The following is a 19,771-nucleotide window of genomic DNA, read 5'->3' as shown; positions in this document are numbered from 1 at the left end:
TTTGTAAATATCGTTCATAAAAACAATGAACAAAACAGGCCCTAACATTGATCCTTGAGTATACCCTCAGAAAAATTGATGGGAACATCACTAGTCTACAATATTAATTGTTTAAGTACATTTAATTTTTTAATATTGTGTTATCGTTTGTTTTAGTAGGATAAGGAGTCATTTCACACAGTAAATTCTCACCTCCGTTACCTAAACACAAAATGCCATTCCTCATTAACATGTGGACATCAAATTTTATTTTCCATGATACAAGGGAGACCCCTTGTTGATTTCAGCCATAAATAAGTTGTGATATTTTTGTCGAAAAACAAGAAGATAGGTTTTGTTTTAAAATCTAAGTGTGGTTACACTGACTTCTCACCTCTGTGAATTTGATTTTCAGGGAGGTAAATCAATGTGAAAAAAGAAGTGAACATGTTTTCACATTTTCTTAACGTGTAAATTTTAGCAAAGGAAAAAAAAAAAAAATTTCCCTGAAAAATGTATCCACTAGGAATACACTGGTATGTAAAAATTAAGGACGAGACGGTTTTTTCAATATAACTTTGTACAAAAGCTTTCAAAATCAACACATTTAATACCGTAAGATCCCCAATACGCAAGGACATGTGTAATGTAAGCAACACTTACTAAAAGAGAAATCAGAGGGATAAAAAGAAGCTTTATTGAAAAAGTAGCATGGAGCGCAATGCGACTGAAGGCCGAAACATCCCTGTGATGGGTGTCCAGCAAAAAACATCCGGTCTTTAGTAGGGGATATGATCTCTCCCGACTGCTAGGCAGGTTTCACAGCGTCTGCCCATGCTGAGAATGAGGGTGTCAATGAGTTGTTTAGGCATTGCTGCCCATTCGTCTTGCAGCGCCAATCAAAGCTCCCGAATCGTTACTGGTGGTAAGGTACGAGCTGCCAAGCGTTTGCCTAGAAAATTCCATACATGCTCGATGGGATTGAGATCCGGAGATCGTGCCGGCCAATCCATACGTTCAATATCCTCACTCTCCAAGAGCTGTTCGGCAGCTACTGTGCGACGACATGGTGCATTGTCGTCCATGAAAAGGAACTGCGGGCCCATAGCGCCTCTAAAAAGACGCACATATGGAAGAAGAATATCATTACAATAACGGGTCCCGTTGACTGAACCTGCGTCGAAGATGTGAAGGTCTGTACGACTACCAAGCATGATACCTCCTCAAATGAAAACACCGCGACCTACATACCTGTCCCTTTCAATGATGTTCGAGGGATGATTGCGGCTTCCCCGCTCTCTCCAGATGAGTATGTGATGAGAATCGCTACTCAGACTGAATCTGCTCTCATCTGTAAAGAGTACTTGTCCCCATTCATTGTCTCTCCAATTCCGGTGTTCCCGGCACCACAGTGAAGGCCTTCTCCGATGGGCAGGTGTTAGAGGTTCACACTGTATAGGGCGTCATGCAAATAGACCACCACCGTGCAGTCTTCTGGCCACGGTAAAATGCGATACTGGTCGCCTGTGTCGTGTGTCTAGCGATTTCTCCCGCTGTCTGCCGCCTGTTTCTTCCGGCCTGTAAGACAATATACCGGTCATCTGCGGGTGTGATTCCTCGTGGACGACCACTACTGAACCCCCTGATAGCTGTTCCTGTAGTTTGAAATTGTCTCCAAAGTCATGAAAAGATGCTGTGAGCAATTCCAAACTCTGCAGCCACACTTGTCACACTGCGACCTTCCTCCAACTTCCCAGTGATTCGACCTCTGGTAAAAGTATCCAGATGTCGTCTAACAGATTGATTATTCGCCATTTCTCGCTGAGGCAGCAACTCGGTGTGATTTTAACTGCTATATGGCGTACAATCTCTTTGCCAGAAATACTGATCTTACACCGACAACATGCTTTATACTACTCAGACACTCCCCCATTACGTCTGCCTGCATATCTGCGCATGTGCTACCGTACATCACCTTACTTAATCTCCTGATTGGTCTTTCTGTCCACTCTGCCTCTTCGTTCAGCTTATATGCTAATTTTTCGACTTCGTCCTTAATTTTGGCGCACCAGTGTATATTAATGGAAAATTCTTCACCTCCGTGAATCTCATCTCCATGACAGACCTTATCAATGCCATTATTTCTGTGCTGAAAACAAATGATGGAGGGGAAATACATCAATCTTAGGCATTCTACCAAAATTATAAATTGCCGGTATATTCTCAAATATACTAAATATTATTTTTAACACACATTTGAACTAAAACCATAACTACTAATTAAGCCGTGCTTTAATTAGCGGAGTTTATTAGATTCTCACTAATCATTAAAATGCCTCATTGTTTGCACAATTAACAAAATTACTACTTTGTTGAATTATCCTAAATTTTTAAACAGAAGTTTTTTTTTTAATTTCCGAGAACAAGGCATTTTTTAATATTTTTTTTTATGAGTAAAATATTTGGAACTTAGCTGGGCCATTTTGTATGGTTACTTCTAGTAGGTAACACTTTCATGTAAGAATGAAGAAAAAAGAAAACAAAAGGTTTTGAAACTGAAAAATATTTGCATTCAGAAGTTACGTTTTCTTAAGAATGACCCATATACTCGTGTAGGCACGTGTATATACGTATACACATAAATACACCAATGAATACGTATATGGGTATCTGTAAGTATTTTTTATCTATACAGATATACATTCGTCTATACATGTATATACTCGTTTATACTTGTATATATACGAACACTTATATACTCAGACCTACTTGGGGTAGACACTTACATACAAGCATATGATATACATGTATACAATGTGAGTTTAAACTCTTGGGCATATTACACCATACGGCAAAAAAACCTTCAAAATGCTTCTGGCATTTTGTCGGCTGAATCTTATGTAAAATGACCCTCTGAATCCGAATATGGTCTCCATTTTCCCGCTACTGATACCAATTTTTTTTAGAAGAGTCCCCTCCCCTTTTTTTAAGAAAAATTTCCCTTAGTTTTAGATCTATTATTTTACTTTGGGGGAGAAAGGAGCATTATATTAACTGCTAACATTGTTTTGGAGGGCAAGAAAGGCTCAATATTTAAAATCATCAGCACAGATAACAAAAAGAGAAGCTTAGAGAGGGGGGGGATATCCACACCCAAATAATTACCCAGCAAGGAGACGAACTAGTTTCACGTAGTACCAGAGCTTCCCCCAGGATTAAAAAAGGGCAGGGTGCTGTTTTTCAAAAAAAGGGCACTTTTTTGAGAAAAGGGCACTTTTTCGAAACTAAAAGGCATGTTAATTATAGCTTCAAAGCATCAGTGGATATAGTCGCAGGATATTACTGTTATTCCTGGGTTCAAATGTCTTACTGTCGCAACAAAAAAACTTTGAAACATTTATGAATTACTTCGTAGGACATTTTTGAATAGTTTATAAACATTTTCAAAGGAGGAGATTGGGACTAAAAATTGGGGAAGAGGAGGGGGGGGGGGAGGTTGAAAAACGAAAGAAAAAAAGGAGAGAAAACAGTACGAAATTTTGCTAAGGCTGGTTTTGAGAGCATGTGAGTGGTAATTGATGCAAATCTAACAGCTTAACTCACGTTTCTCTTAAGATTTTGATGAATTATGTACATAATAACTTTCCCCAATACACACTTTAACATGAATTAGACTTACATTAGTTACCACAAAGTACTTTGAGATGTCACAAACATTTGGTAACAATTTCATTAAGCAAGAATGGCTTGTTTATGTAAAACAATTGATTTACTAATATCTAAACAATGAATACATAAAGTAAAAGTTTCTGCTTGCGGCTAAATAATGTTTTGTAAGCAGATATACATAAGTAAAACAAATTAGTATTATGATCTGAAAATTTGGACATTCTGCTTTTTTTTTTTTTTTTAATAATTTCTAGTTTTGATTTCTAAATTGGAAAACAAAGAATGAACTATAAAAGGGGGAGGGGCGGAAAACTAATTCTTTCAGCTGTTACTAGCTGTAACTTAAGACTTTTAAATCCAAAAGTAATAATTGCTCTTGGAGTAACCACCACCATAAGGAAACAAAAACCAATAAACAGCACCAGTTTCAAAGCACTTAGTATTTATTTTCAATAATTAAAAGTTATTTGTTTTCATTTGAAATGTCGAAAATCATCCACATTTGACTTTTACATGCTGAATTCTTTTTATTTTTGTCATATTTTTGCGTTTTTTTGATGCCACGTGTCATGCGAAATATTAGCGTTTTGCTGTTAATCTGCAGCAATCTTTTAGCATCTGCTTTCAGTTTTCGATATTTCTTATTATTTTTTGAGTAGTACACAATATGAAGAAAACTGAGCAAAAATACAAACTTATTTTTCAGATAAAAAATTATCGGCGTGCGTATAAAGCATAATAATAAAACAGAGCATATTATCCGCTAAAACAGCTGTTTCAGCAAATAATCATGATTTTGATTAATTTAGACTGAAATAAAATTAAAGAAAAAAAAAGATTAAATTCGCAGCGCAGGAAAAAAAATGGCGCGGATTTTGGACGTTGGCGGATTTTAGGTTGGTGGATTTGTGGCGCTCCATTGCATCTACTTAATTATAATTCAAAATGGAAAAGCACTATTAAAAATATGAATTTGATTGAATGATTATAAAATGCAGGGCTAACTTAAAGTTGATCTGGCTGGAAGAGAAGTAGAGTTTTCTTAACATACATGTCAATTGGACAAAGAAACACTTTCCTTGTCATGAAGCGATAAGGAGGAAGGATGACAGCCAGTATTCTTCACTACAGCCCTCCATTATTAAATAAAGGGCGATGGGAAGCCCGAGGCAAGGAGCAAGGAAGTGATTCTGGGAATTCAGCAGTGACTTATCAGTAGTGTTCCTAAAAGTGAAAGGTCCTTGGAAGAACATTGTTAAGTCTCTAGAATGCCCAGTAGGCCACTTTTTATCCCTTGTGGTAACTGATAATGGAAGGCATGCTTTTCTAATAGTCAGCTCAATGGCAATCCTAGTTAAGAGACGAGGGGGAGGGGCGGATGTCCGCTGTTTTCACTTAGAAGAAAGTCATTGTGGGAAAACAATGGAAAGGGACACTGGCTCCTTCCTTTTTCTAGTAAAAATCTTAAATCCAAAGGATGCCAGTTCATGAAGAAAAAGGCAATTAGGGCGCCGTTTTACCGATAAAACGGCAAGTTGGGCGCGTTCTAAGAATCAAAGGGCAAGTTGGGCGCGCCGCCCTCCCGCCCAATCCTGGGGGAGGTCTGCGTAGTACATTTTGGGTAAAAACTCCGCTTTTACCCCAGAATGAAGCAGAAAGAGAAAATTTCCACATATACCAAGGAAATAACGAGAATGCGGTGCAAAGCCGTGGAAACGTGCCTAATAAGTGTTCAGTATTTAATTTTTCTGATTTTTTTTTAAATCTGAAAGCTTTTTTCCTTTTCCTTGATTGAACTTTATTTAGAGCTGAATCAAGAAAATTGGCTAATTTAAGTTCCAGATAAATTTTTCAATCAACTCCAATTGAAAGCCAAAAACTTTTTTTATGTATGGTAAACTTCATCTCATATTCAATCCATGACAAGATTTCCAGGTTTTATTTTAATTTATGACATTGGAACTCTTTTTAATGCTTCAAAATCATGTCAGCAATACGCCCCACTTTCATATCGCAATTTTAAAAAAAATCTTATGCATTATTAATTATGGTAGAAAAAAACAAATACCATGAGAAATAATGTTTTATGTTCATGTATAAGGTTTGACTCTTGTGTTTTAGAAGAAAGGAATTTGCATCAATAAAAAAAAGCAATTTATGCTTGTCTCAATGAATAATTTATCAAACAATATTTAGTATTTTTATTGGAATAGTTTATTTGGAATTAAATTACTTTTTTTCTACAGAGTCATCGAGAAAAAGAGCGGAGTGATAGAGAAAAACTGAGAGATAAAGAACGAGAAGAAAGGCGCAAAGCAAAAGAGGAAGATGATCGTAAAAGAGAAGAAAGGAGAAAGCGGTTTGAAGATGAAAGGCGCCGAGATTTGGAAAAGAGAGATAGAACAAGACGAAGAAGTCGAAGCCGTGAAAGAACAGGAAATAGAGGGCACTCTCATCGTAGTAGAAGTAAAGAGAGACATTCACATAGTAAGAGTAAAGATAAAGACAGGTAAGTTTAGTTCCGCCATTAATGCTGTATTAAACTAAAAGGAAATTCTTAGTTTTTCTATTTGTTTCCGTTACTTTGATTAATGTTGCTTGTTGAAATACATTTTTAGCAGTTTATTTTTATTTGCACCAGAAGTATAACAAATATTCATGTAGGTGAAGCACCTTTATTGTGGATTTACATTGTCAGGTGTGCTTTTTATTTTACCGAAGAATTATATCTATCTGTATTAAATAGCATTGTTTTGCATTTTATTTTGAATTATGAATGCATTAAATGTATTATTTTTTAATAGGTCACGCAAAAGAAGCAAAAGCTCTGATAGGAAGAGAGAAAGAAGCAAAAGCTCTGATAGGAAAAGGGAAAGAAGCAAAAGCTCTGATAGGAAAAGGGAAAGAAGCAAAAGCTCTGATAGGAAAAGGGAAAGAAGCAAAAGCTCTGATAGGAAAAGAGAACGTTCCAAATCTCATGATCGTCACTCACGACATTCTAGATCCAGGTCACGCGAACATCGCAGAGATCGAAAAGACCGTAAAGATGAAGAAAAGAGTCGGAAGCACAGGAGACAGTCATGTAAGAGTTTTTTTAGTTTCAGAATTAAGCACACTGATTTTCTATTTGAATTCATGTTTCTATTGCTCTAGTCAATCATCTTTTTTTTAACAGTTAAGAATGTTTTTTCATTTCAGTTTGCAGTTGCTAGAGTTTAGGCATTCTATTAACTTTGTGTTTGGTAAATAAGTCACATGATTTATTGCATAGTGTTTATTTGAAAATGCAATATAAATCCTTGCAAATCTTTCTTCTCCTCAATGAAACTTTTTTTTTTTTTTATTTTATTAATTGCTATTTTGCAGAATGTATATATCTTTATTGGTTTTTTAGCCAATGACATATATGTGTGTTTTGTTGTGTTTATTTCAAGGGGTAAAGACAAAAATTGATTCTCTTCATTTTTTGCTAATGTTATATTCTAATGGGATTTTAGAGGATTTTTTTCCTTATTTTATGTTCTTTTAGTTATTTTCGAATCATTCTCTTGATATATTTATTCAAGTAGGGAATGTAGGACTAAGTGAAATAGATAACTTTTTTCAATATGGATAAATTGGAAATTTGTTCTGAAAATTATGGTACATAAAGAAATAACAATATATTTTACAATATATATATATATATATATATTTTTTTTTTTTTTTTTTTTGGCAGTAAATTTGTAAATCCAAAAAAGGTGGAAATTTTTGACTTCTTATTTTTATGGGTGCAAAGTGAAAAATAAAATATTTTTTGAATGAGAATGTTCTATGCTATTAGTAAAAATATTTATTGAGTAAATGAGTAAATAAAAGTTAATCAAACTATAACGAAAAAACAAATTAATGTGTGAGAGAAAATAAATGAGTTTATAAAATAGAGAGAGAGTGAATGAATAGGAAACTAAGTGCATAAATGAATAAATAAGGGAATTATTAAATGAAAGAATGCAAATGAGAGAGAGAGAAATAATAAATGAAGAAATGAATGCGTAAGTCGACGGTTCCCAACCCATGGGCCATGTGTGCCCCCCCCCCCCCCCCCCCCCGGTTTAAGTGAGCAACGAACACTAGGGTGGATCGAAAAGAACGAAATTTCGAATCTTAATTTGGAATACCCCCTAAAATCTGCATGTGTAAGTACAATATACATGTAAAATATTATCAAGTTTGAACAACTCCTTGAGGGTCCTACCAAGGCTTGAAATTTTCGAAAAATATCAAAAAAGATCAATTTTCCAAAATTCTTATGAAAATACTAATGTTTAAAACTTTTGTTCTAGTGCTGTTAAAATGTTTCCTTTTAAAACTATTTTCATGTACAGTAGACCCTCGTTTTACGCAGAGGTTACGTTCCATTGAAATGCCGCCTGAATCGAAACTGCATGAATTGAGACCTTATAGTAGTGTTAAAATAGGGGTTAGGTTCCGTAGATAAAAAAACTACTTTATTATAGTGATCACTAATTGTATAATAAGTTTAATGTCTATATCAATTTTTATGCACAACATGCATGCAAGGCATCCATGACCACTTGCGTGATTTCCATGATAGAATCTTCCTTCAGTAACAAATCAGAAAGATCATTTCTATTGTATAGGAATGGCTCAAAATTTTCAATGTGATCGTTTTCGGTTGTGTGTCACCAATGTCGATGTCCTTGTTGGTTTTAGCTGCTTTTGTCACTCCTAAAAGCTCTCCTTGCAATGAGTTCTGAACTCACTGAGTTTAATAACTTTACTTTTGAAAAGAGCTTTGGAACCAATTGCTTAAAATGTCTCCAGTGGCCCAAGCTCGATTATTAGCACGCCAAATCACCAAAATGCAGTTTATTACGTATAATCTGCAACCTTTAGGAGTTTGGAATTTGAAAGAGGAGAAAATTTTATCTGTTTTCATTGCCGCATCCGCTTAAAATAAAAATAAAGGTGTCAAATCTTAAACCACGTAAAACGAGGGTTTACTGTATCTTCAAAAGTATTCATTTTTTGCAGTATTAAGTTTGCACTTAAGCTGTAAAAGCATTTTTTAAAGTTTTTTTGCACAGTGCAATATTTTTTCTTTAACTATACGAATCAAAACATTAATGGATATCATTTAGTGTAATAATTGTGCAAACATTAATATACTAGCATGCAATGACATAAGTTCTGATTAGCTGATAACACTGATGAAAATCAGCAAAGCTTTGTATCAATTCCAGAAGAAGAAAAAAGTGTAATGGCTATGTTCCCTCTAACAGAACCATCAACATCTTTCAGTGTTGATGTAACTTCAAAAATAGAGCAAATGAGGGTTTCTCTGCCAACTATACCAAGAGTGTGTGGCCAGTACCGCACTTCTGACAGATATGTGCTGCAGTAATTGCTTCAGCAACATTACAGGATCTTGGTATTGGGTCAAGCGATTATTGCTCTAAAGTCGTTGATAGGGATAAGTTTCGAAGACAGCGACCTACAGAAAACACATGCTTTTCTTCAAAACCTGCAAACTGGAAGTGAACGGGGTTTGAAAAGTATATTTTTCGATAGTCGTAAAGACAAAACTCTGTCAAAAGGAATGATTGAAGACAGATACCATAAAAGACCCATAAGCGAGGAACATATATCCATGATTGAAGAAAACAATTCTCTTTATTTGGGTGAAGTGACGCCAATTTTTCATGTCGGGACAGGAATGTGTGATATTTGCACTGAAAATGGTTTAAGCCTCAAGGAAATTTTAGCTGTTGGCTGTGATGTTGCGGCCACGAATACTGGAAGAAGGAACAGTGCAGTTGCAGATATAGAGAAAAAAAAGGATATCCTTTGCATGCAAACGAGCTGCCTTTGCGTCACCTGTTCACATTCCTTGATGGTCAAACTACAGGTAAATGGGAAGTTTCAGGACCAACAAGTAAATTGCTGGAAAGGTGCGAAAATTTACCACTTACACAGTTTGAAGCAATTACGTATATCTTGCCAGAAATAGACCATGATGACCTCAGTATGGACCAGAAATATATGTATAAAATGTGTCAGACGGTTTCGAATGGCCAACGTTCCTTGAATTTGAGTAGCCGTAATCCAGAAAAAATATCCACTCGAGATGGGTTACAGCAGCAAATAGAATGTTAAGACTTGGCATTTTGAATGACACTCCTTTAAATTTGAAAATTCTGATTGGATATATAGTAAAAGATTGCGCTCCAGTTTGGTTCCAAATAAGGAAAATCCCATCTTGTTTGAAGGGAGCAAGGCATGAATTCAAGACAATTACAGCATCTCGTTATCTAGGTGAAGATCTGGAAAAAAAAGTAATTGATCCTGACATTTAACAAAATACTTATTTCTTCCACCCGAAAAACATTCTCTTAACACTAATAACTGGTGAATGAAGGCACTTCAGAGAACTCGCTTTGCGGAGAAATTTTAAGGCCTTCTGTTCATGGAAAAATAAGAGAATTCCGTATTTCAAAGATTAACTTTTATGCTTCAGACTACTGTAATGTTATCAACTGGCAAGGATGTGAAATAACTGCTCCCCAAGTTCTGTATTTTGTGAAATGTTGTTGCCTATATATTGGAGCGATTGTGTATGCATAAATATACATTATTTGTAAATACTGCTCTTCACTTTTTTTTCGTTAATGCTGTTAAAGCATTTTGATAGTTTACTTCTAATGTAAAATGAATAATATATTTTTACTTAATACATGTGGTTGAGTAGATGAAAAAGACAGAATTGAACTTGAAATGTAGTCATCTCCTGTAATGGATGCTGGACTGTTAATGTAATAAAGTATCAATTAACTTCCATTTAAAACTGCATACTGCACGATCATACAGAAAAAATAATAACTGGGCTTCAAAAGAAGAAATATTGCAATACGCAAAAAAGCTTTTAAAAAGTCAGTTTTTGGTTAATTTTGCGGCCTATGTGCGAACTTAATGCTGCAAAGAATAAATATAATTTTAAAGATACACGAAAAGGGTTTTAAAAAGAAGCAACTTAATAGAATAAGAACAAAAATTTTAAACATTAGTATTTTCATAAAAAAAATTTTGAGAATTGACCTTTTTTCCTATTTTTGGAAAATTTTAAGCCTTGGTAGGACCCTCAAGGAGTTGTTCAAACTTGATAATATTTCACAAGTGTATTGTACTTACACATTCACAACTTTTGGCGGGTATTCCAAATTGAGATTTGAAATATTTTTTTTTCGATCCACCCTAACGGACACTGGTCGAGAATCTGAACCAAGATAAATAAATCTTGCGGTCTCAATTTCCATTGTTTGCGAAATTCACTTATTAAGATGTATCGTCACTCAAAAGCTCTCCTTAGCTCATAGCAACTAAGGAATTTTCCCCTGTAAATGAAGATGAAATCAAATGAATCAGAAACACCTTGAAATAAAATTGCCAAACAAGTTAAATATGCTCCTCTTTTATTGAACTGGCATGACTAACCAGTGAATTGAGACACTTGAGGGGGTTTTCAACAACCTACATGTATTTGAATGAGATTTTTCATTGCAGTTTTTCAATAAAATAAATATAGAAGTGCATTGAATGTTGCGAGTAATTTGAGACTAAAAGTATCCGACTTCAATATAGATATCAACTCCCTCGGAGAGAGGAAAAATGGAGCTACAGTCGACTCCCGCTGCAACGCGATTCAACTTATGCGAAATGGCTATAACGCGAATTGAACATCTACATGAACATCTACAAAACGTTGAGGGTAGCAACACAATGAGTATGAGTGAATCTTCTATACGATATAAAATTAAAAGTCAAAACAAAAAGCTATCCGTAAAAATTCAGAACTTAGAGGTCTAGTCTCTGCCCATACGTAAATAGCATACGTTAATCGTGACGTCATCGCACGAGCACTTCGTATCGGACGCTAGCAACTTACGCACTCACCGTACGTACGGTAACTGCGGTAGTCTCTGCCCAAAAATACCGGAAGTTCGTTAATACTCACTGGGATAACGAACGTACGGTAAGCATTAAACCACGCCTTTCTTCCTGTCCCTGTAAGCCAATGGAAAATTAGAATCGTTGACATGAGAACGCTCAGGAGACGAGGCTAGCCTCAGTTGTTTTGTTTTGATTCTCCTTTTGACGTCTGCTCTCAATCATAGAAAGATGGAAAAAAAATTTCTTGTTATTACTTACACCACTCGGGTACCCAAATCAGAAGAAAAGGGCCACAAAAGAAGAACCTTTTGACCTAAGAATCATAATGATAATAAAAAAAAAGCATTTTTGTTGGAGTTTTTACCATTTTTTTTTTTTTTTTTTTTTGGAGCATTCAGTAACAAATTCCTAAAATTTAAAATATCAACCAGCAAAGAAAACAAAGCAATGGAAGGTTCTAATTAAATTCATTTTTAATATTTCTTCATTGATCTGTCAATATGATAATGAAATTACAAAATATTCCTAATGTAGCGAAATATCATTCTTTGAAACATTATTTTGAATTGTTTTGTAAATTATCAAAATAGCTTTAACACTATAATATTTTTTAAGAATTTGGCGCAAAGTACTTTTGTGCCAACTCTCAAATAAAAAACAGGCATTTCTGGCACCATGGACATATTCACCGGGGGGGGGGGGGGCGTTTGTCAATGGAGTTTGAAAGTGTATACATCTTCTTCCAAGTACATTAAAAAAGAAAAATTACTGGTGTTGAGTTAATACTGCTATCATTTTAGAATTGCATTGCTTCCAAAATCTTGGGGGGAGGCGGGGGGCTAAAAGACCAGTCCCCAAACTGTCCAAATTATGGCCCTGCCCAGGAGGACACTGAACTTTAATCTTTGGGAGGAAAAAAAGTCTTCAATTATTTGCCGAATGGAATGCCACAAATATTGTCGCTGAATGAGGATAATTTTACCTAATAAAACTCCTAATTTTGCTGAAGCGGCAAAAAAATTTATCGAATAAGGAAAATTTTGGGAAGTCACAACGACTTTGCATTGGGACTTTCCTGGGCCTGCCCTCCCCTTCCATGTTGAGATGATGACACCCTTGTCTGGCTCTGATCTATAAATTTTAGGCCCCCCTGGCAAAAAATTAGCAGAGCCCCTAACTGGCTACTGGAGTTCTAAGCCACTTAAAGCCGGGGGCCCATTTAGTATAGTGAGCCGCCCCGCGCTGCAGGTAAGTAGATCTAGAGCGGGGGCTAACTGAGCCCAGGCCCAAGGAGTTTAGAAACCCATCTCTCTTTAAATATCCAATGAATGAAATTTAATTTGTATTTATTAGGCTTTACATATGCAATTACGAAAAGAAAAATAATTGCTAAAATGTTTTTTCGTGAATTTCTTTCTATTTGTAGTTTGAAAATTAAAACATCATTCAGAACAATTTGCATAACAGATTATCTAATAGTCGATAATATTAATTTCTGTGACTGCCTGTCCCTAACCGCATCTCCTCTGAACTGGAAATGTCTGCCAAGTCAATACTGGTACTGTTGAATACATCACACTCTAGGATTCCCCGTACCTACCATTTTTGTTCTAAACTGTTGGATGGGGGCCTGAAGACAGCTGTTTTTTGATCCAGGTCAGAAGACGAGTAATCTCTGGTCTAGCACTCCCAGAGGTATTAATTCTTTGAAGGACTTTGACTGCGACATATTTAACTTGCCCCAGTCACCATTAACAAACATGGAAGATCTTTGACCGGCTGGCATCGGACCTTGGACCCTTCGGGTAAGCAGGGGTCCTCCCCCAAGAGCAAAAGCACCCCCCAAAAAATACCTCTCAATTTTCTTCCCCCCCCCCCCCCTTCCCTTAGAAATTCTATTGGCGCAGTCTGTACCATGACCCCTTCCAGGTGGGCACCCCTGAGTTAAGAGTCTGACACCTTACGAATCCGGCCAACACACCCCACCTTTGGATACGGGTTGTTAATCTCTGTATTTATTGCACCCTGTCTCACCCCTCTAAACCTTGAGGAACCAGATATCCAGTTATGTCTTGAGGATATCCAAGGATGTCATGATACCCTAAAAAGCATAAAATCTTTGAGGCAGATGGCAAATGGGTTGGCGTGCAAAGCGAGCAGGGGAGTCGGGCCCCCTAGTCTAAACTATTTATTTCTGTGTCTATCTTCTCCGGATTGGCCGTGTCTACCTGTACCACTGGATACAGGGCAAATAGGGGAAGCCATTTCCACTCTTTAACGCCCCTCTAAACCTTTAGGGGCTTCCATTCCTGAGGATATTCTGGGATGTCTCGACACCCCTAAAATCATTAATAGTCACCTGCTGCAAGTGGCTTTGAGCGCCCACAGGTGGCAACCGGGGGTTGGCGAGCCAAACAAGCAGGGGGCAGAGCCTCTAAAATTCCATTACAACTATACTGCAGTTTGTACAGAATATGTTTTAATATTCCTTTTTATAATAAAATGACAGCTTAAATAAAGAAATTTGTTTGAAATCAGCCGAAGGTATACAAATAAAGTGCATATTGAAGAAACAACAATGAACATTGATGTAAATGTGCATTTATTGGTTCCGCAACTGTGTAAAATTTTGTGATGTGTATTATGGGAATGATGATATGTATAGTGAAGAACAGGAATTCCAGATTCATCAATTGGGTGGTAAGGGAACCCTCTGAATTTTAGAAACAATCAAATTTGGCATTATTGTGTGTACGCAGTTTATTTTCTTCCTATATAATCTATTGCGCACAAATCTTTAGATCCCCCCCCCCCCCCACCCATGGAAAATTGTGAAATGAGACCCTACTGTAGCTTAAGGGAGTCCTACGGAAGTATACATGTGTACCTGAGCTTACAGCTATTATGTGCAAAGTCTATGATGGCTGCTGAGTGATGAATTTGCTGCTTTGAGTGTTCAACAAAAAGAAGCAGAAATATTGGAATGCATCAAAAGACAAGTATTTCAGGAGTCTTATACAATGTGTTGAATAGTTTAGATGCAAAGTTTGTCAAACTTTTTTTCTGACCAAAATGTTCAGATTAACCTCACAGCAATGAAACATTGCTTTCCGTCAGCAATATTACCAGCTCATTTGCTCATTCATCATTATGGGATTACCAACTAATTTACCTCATCATTCGGCAAACACAACATCATTTTTAATTCCTGGTATTCATTTATATTTACTGATGGGAGTGAAGTAAAAGATCTTGCAGCTTGGCCCTAGAAACATTGTTGTTTATTTTATTTGTACAAATTAATATTATTCGACACGCAAATGGATCATATATCAAACCTATAAATAAATAAAATTCTCAACCTGACCGTCTCAAATTTCATGAAAGTTTCAGAAGCCCTACTCTCTGACATCTTAAATGTAACAGTAAAACCCCTCCAAACGGTCACCTCACTGATGTGAACAATATTTTATTCTCCGATTTCAAAGAAAATAACATTGTTAAATCTCTGTCCTGCGGACATCCCTCTATTGCCGACAAAAAAATTGTCCCATTAGTGTCTGTATTAGAGGGGTTTTACTGTATATAATTTTTAAAAAACTTTCATACATGATTAGTAATTAATTTCTGAAAGTTGTTAAAAAGCACAGCACTTCTTTCTAACTTGCTGGCAGTGAGTAAAATTTTATAATTCAATCTTTATGAGAGCTACAGAGCTGTATTATAACTCACTTTGAAGAGAAAGACATGCACTTCAGTTGAATGTGTAACTTAAATACTTTTCGGAAAAAAATTCTCTTTCCCAAAATTTTCAAATTAAAAAAAAATTGAGAATAATGTCATTTTATAAAAAAGAGCATGATTTTTACTGTATTTTAGTGAATAGGGCCAAACATTTTCAGAGTGGGACTACAACAAAATTTTAAAAAGTACATAATTTTAAAATTATTGGAATAAAAAAAATGTTTAACTTACAAATCAGAGATGAAAGATAATGAAATTATCTTTAAAATGTGCTATTGTACAGCTCTGTAGTTCAAAAAAAAAAACTTATAACTAGTGACGTGCTGGATCGTTAAAAGTTCAGATCTGCGGATAGGGATCACTAGTGTCTAGATCCGTGAGAACTACTTGTGGGTCAGTACACGCCAGAAACTGAAAGTAGATAAATTTTAAATCGTGGAGCAACAAAGAAATTGCTATTACTCGCAAGCATAAAGGTTTAACATTGAACTCAAAATTTTCTTTTATTGTGTAAACAAGATTATAACTCCTACTTGGAAATTCCTAACAAATATTCAACGCAGAAAATTTCATTCTTTCAACTAGTCCCAATATTTAAACGCACATATATGATCTCACTGTTCAAACTGCGAAAAACACTACGTTGGTTTTTAATTAATATCTTCATTAATTCATAGGTGTCCACCAAGGGAAGGTCAGACTACGGCATTGAAAATTTTAGGAAGGTTGTTTTCAAGGGTATTTTTCTCTGTTGTATTTGGGGAAGAGGTGGACACCCCTGGGTAATTAGTGTTACAAAGATGAGACCAAGCTAAGAACACAAAGGTCAAGTCACTTTTTGAGCGTAAAAAAGAATGAACAAAATCGTTTCATCTGTTTGGAAGCTACGATTCCACAAACACACACAAATATACATGTCAAACTTATTATCTCTTTCCTAATAGAGTCGGGGTTTAAAAATTAACTTTTTTTTCAATTTCTGAAATGATACCTTATTTAACAAAATGAAAACACTTAACTTACATAGAATTTAAGAGTGTTTCATGCCTATCTATATTTAGAATTCAAATATGTGTTGAAATTTAAGAATATAAAAGATTTGTTTAAGATCTGGAAAAAACAGATAAGGATACACATCTTTATCTTCCCTCGGACATCCGGCATAACACTAGTCAGGATTTTTTTAAGCCAATTTTTTGTAAAAATTATCCTACAATATTTGTATCAACTGTTCTGAGCCCACTCTGAACATTTGGGATGCATTCATTATAATACATTACAAAAAAAAAACCCCTGAATTTTTGAGACACAATGTCAAAATTTAAAATTGTGAAAAAATATTTTTATCTGAAATATTTGTGTTGTTACACATCAAAGTAAGGCATATGCAGTTTTCTTTAAAATGAGCTATTATGCAACTCTGAAGCTCCCATAGAACTTGAGTTAGGTATAACATTTCAAAACACTGCGGGGAAAATAGTGTTTAACAAACTCAGACATTAGTTACTGATCAATTGTGTAAGATAGATTTTTTTTTAAAGTTTATATACATTTGAGGTGTCAGAGAGTAGTAGGATTTCGCAAAGTTTCTTGAAAATCTGAAACGATCAGCTTGAGAATTTTGTTTATTTTATTGCTTGGTTTAAAATGGAATGACCCACTTACCTGTCGGAAAATAATTAATCTGTACAAACAAAATCAACAGCAAATTTCGTAGGGCCATGGTGCAAGATCTTTTACTTCACTCTTATCAATAAATATAAATGAACGCTAAGAATTAAAAATGATGTTGTGTTTGTAGAACAGTGACGAAGAATGTACTCGCAAATTAGCTGGTAACCCTATATACAGGAGGGAAAGCAATGTTTCACTTCTGTGGCGTTAATCACTTAACTTTTGATCTATTTATAAAGTTTGACAAACCTTGCATCAAAAATATCCAACGCGTGTGATGATTCTTCAATACTTTTCTTTCGATAAGTTCCAATAGTTCAGCAAGTTTCATAAAACTCATTGCGCGGCGAATACAGCAGCCATCTTTGTTTTGACTCTAAACGTACGTACGAAAGGGTTTACGCCAGAAAAATCATGGCGTTAATTTACCGTACGTTCGCGTTTTGGCAGCTGCCTTTTGCGTCCGGTAAGAAAGGGCAGAGACTAGCGAATTTTGTTGCGTACGTAAAAGTGACGTCACGGGTGGGCGTTGCATACGTTAAATTTTTACGTATTGGGCAGAGACTAGGCCTCTTAGTTACAATATTGAAGCTTGCAGAGTCTAAGCAAATTAAATACTATGAAAATGGAAGCTGCTCTTGTATTGAGGATTAAAGAGATCAGAGAGAGGTGCTGTTACCTTAAATGGAAACGTTATAAAAGGCAAGGCGAAGCAACCGTATTTTAAACTGTATTAGATAAGAATAACAATCTGATCGTGGAGCATAAACCATCATCACCTTCTTTTTTTAACTCATTAATATTACTACTGTATCTACTGTACAGTACTACTATAGTGCAGCATTTTATTATTATTACATACTGTGCGTACCATGTTGTTTAATTTTATGTCTTTCCCTCCCATAGATCATTCATTTTGTGCATCTAAAAGTATTTTATGTTGAACAAAACAGCTTTTCTTATTTTTTAAGTACAGTAACAGTTCAATTCTTGGTGTAATAAACTGTAATGTATAGTTGATGAATGCTTTAAAGCAGTTTGAGGGGTGTTTACAAATGTCTTAAAGGATTTAGTATGTTTCTAGAAAAATTATATACATTTTTCCACAACGTGAAATTTCAACTTACGCGAGGAATCTTGGAAAGCATCCCTCGCGTAAGTCGGGACTCGTCTGTATATAACTTTCACGACTTGTTTCTGAGTTTTCTTATAGCTATGCCAGCTAAGTGAATGCAATAAAATTTTTCTCTCTTAAAAATTATTTTGAAAATTGTTCTTATACAGTATAACTTATACTATGTGAGTGATGCAGCATGAGGGGAGAAGGGGATTAAAATCTCCAAAACTCTTGTTTTTACACAACTGGAGTAGAGGTAACATCATTTGTGTATTTTTATATAACCTTGAAAATTTGTGGTAACGGATTATCTGGAAAATTCTTATTGATTATAATTTTACACTGTTTGAGCAAAAAAATTTTCCCTGTACAAAGAAGAGGATGTATTGTCTTAAAATGAAAAATGTATCGCTCAAATTTAAACAAATTTCAATTACTCTTAAACCAATTTTTAATAGTATTTTTTTCATAATGTCTAAACCTAAACAAATGTTCGTATGTATGTAAGTACCAAGCGGTTTGTTAATTCATTTTTTGCCGCAAAACAATGTTAATTTGTTTTTTTTTTTTTTTTTTTTTTTGTATCTAGTTAATGATTTGGTACCACTTGGCAAGTGTTGTGATAATGTCCTCTCAGTATCGTATTATTACTTAATTGTATAATATTGTAAATTAAGAAAGGTTTATAGCAAAAATTTTGATTTTCAAATTTTAATGCAAAACATTTTTAGCTATTAGAAAAAAAAACCTTTAATATAAATCAACAACTCGAATTATACGGGACCTCAGATTTTTTAAACTCAACTGAATTTCCTCGAAAAATTCTGTTTATGATCATATGATTCCAATCTTGATCTTGATTGCAAAAAATATGGTTTGAAGTTTTCAGATTGGAAATGGATTCAAGTTAATTTTTTTTTAGCTGGATTTTTTTCCTTTATTGCAGATGAAAATGGTGACTCATCAGAAAAATTACCACGTTCTGAAGATAACAATAAAGGACGCCACTCCTCAGGTGACTGAGCTCAGATCTAATGTCTCTTAAAACAGGTAAGTACCTATTCTTAAGCATCAATTGATGCCAAATTGAAGATGATTGCCTGCATCTTTCTGTTGTACCTATGTCTTTCAGAGGAGATCGGATTCAGAGCAGGATTTTGAATTGAAGCTCTTTATGTATTTCAGGTATTTGCGACCTTTACACAAACAAAATTTCTAAAATGCATATACACAGTTATTTTCAATAATTTCTTTATTTTTAAACTGTATATTTTCCTTCCAAAGGGCAAAGATTTCATGGAGAAATTGCTTTATTTAGAAGACTCTCACTAATTAGAACAAGATATTCAAAGCATAAATACATGTTCGATCTAAGGCAAAACAATTTTATTTGAAATCTTTGAGCCAATTCTTTGATTTTTTTTTAATTCTTTGATTCAATCTTATCTTGAGGTTAGAGAAAAGTAATTTAAATTACAAAAACTAGATTTTGTTGGGCATATTAAATTACCCATTGTTAGTTTCAAGCTGTTGTTTAAGTATTTAAATACTATTTTTAAACTTATGATTGGAGATATAAGGAGATCAATAGCTTGTATTTTGTTGTCGCAATCGGGAAAATCAGGGAATTCTGATAGA

The 19,771-nt window shown here is 35.0% G+C and overlaps 1 protein-coding gene across 2 annotated transcripts in view; it reads left to right on the top strand.

Moving 5' to 3' along the window:
- The window catches only part of LOC129231685 (luc7-like protein 3), an 81,920-nt gene that overhangs the window by 54,253 nt on the left and 7,896 nt on the right, over window positions 1-19,771 (top strand). Inside the window, exons 7-10 of one of the 2 annotated variants that reach the window (XM_054866056.1) lie at window positions 5,895-6,157; window positions 6,453-6,578; window positions 6,609-6,730; window positions 19,080-19,183. In XM_054866056.1, coding sequence (XP_054722031.1) covers window positions 5,895-6,157; window positions 6,453-6,578; window positions 6,609-6,730; window positions 19,080-19,156 — 588 coding nt within the window. In that variant the 3' untranslated portion in view covers window positions 19,157-19,183. Of the gene's footprint in view, window positions 1-5,894; window positions 6,158-6,452; window positions 6,731-19,079; window positions 19,184-19,771 lie in introns of both variants that reach the window. The other variant, XM_054866049.1, reaches the window with a different exon arrangement.

Source organism: Uloborus diversus, chromosome 1 (genome assembly GCF_026930045.1).
Source record: "Uloborus diversus isolate 005 chromosome 1, Udiv.v.3.1, whole genome shotgun sequence".
In the NCBI taxonomy this organism is placed as follows: domain Eukaryota; kingdom Metazoa; phylum Arthropoda; class Arachnida; order Araneae; family Uloboridae; genus Uloborus; species Uloborus diversus.
This window is presented reverse-complemented; position numbering and strand designations above follow the sequence as displayed.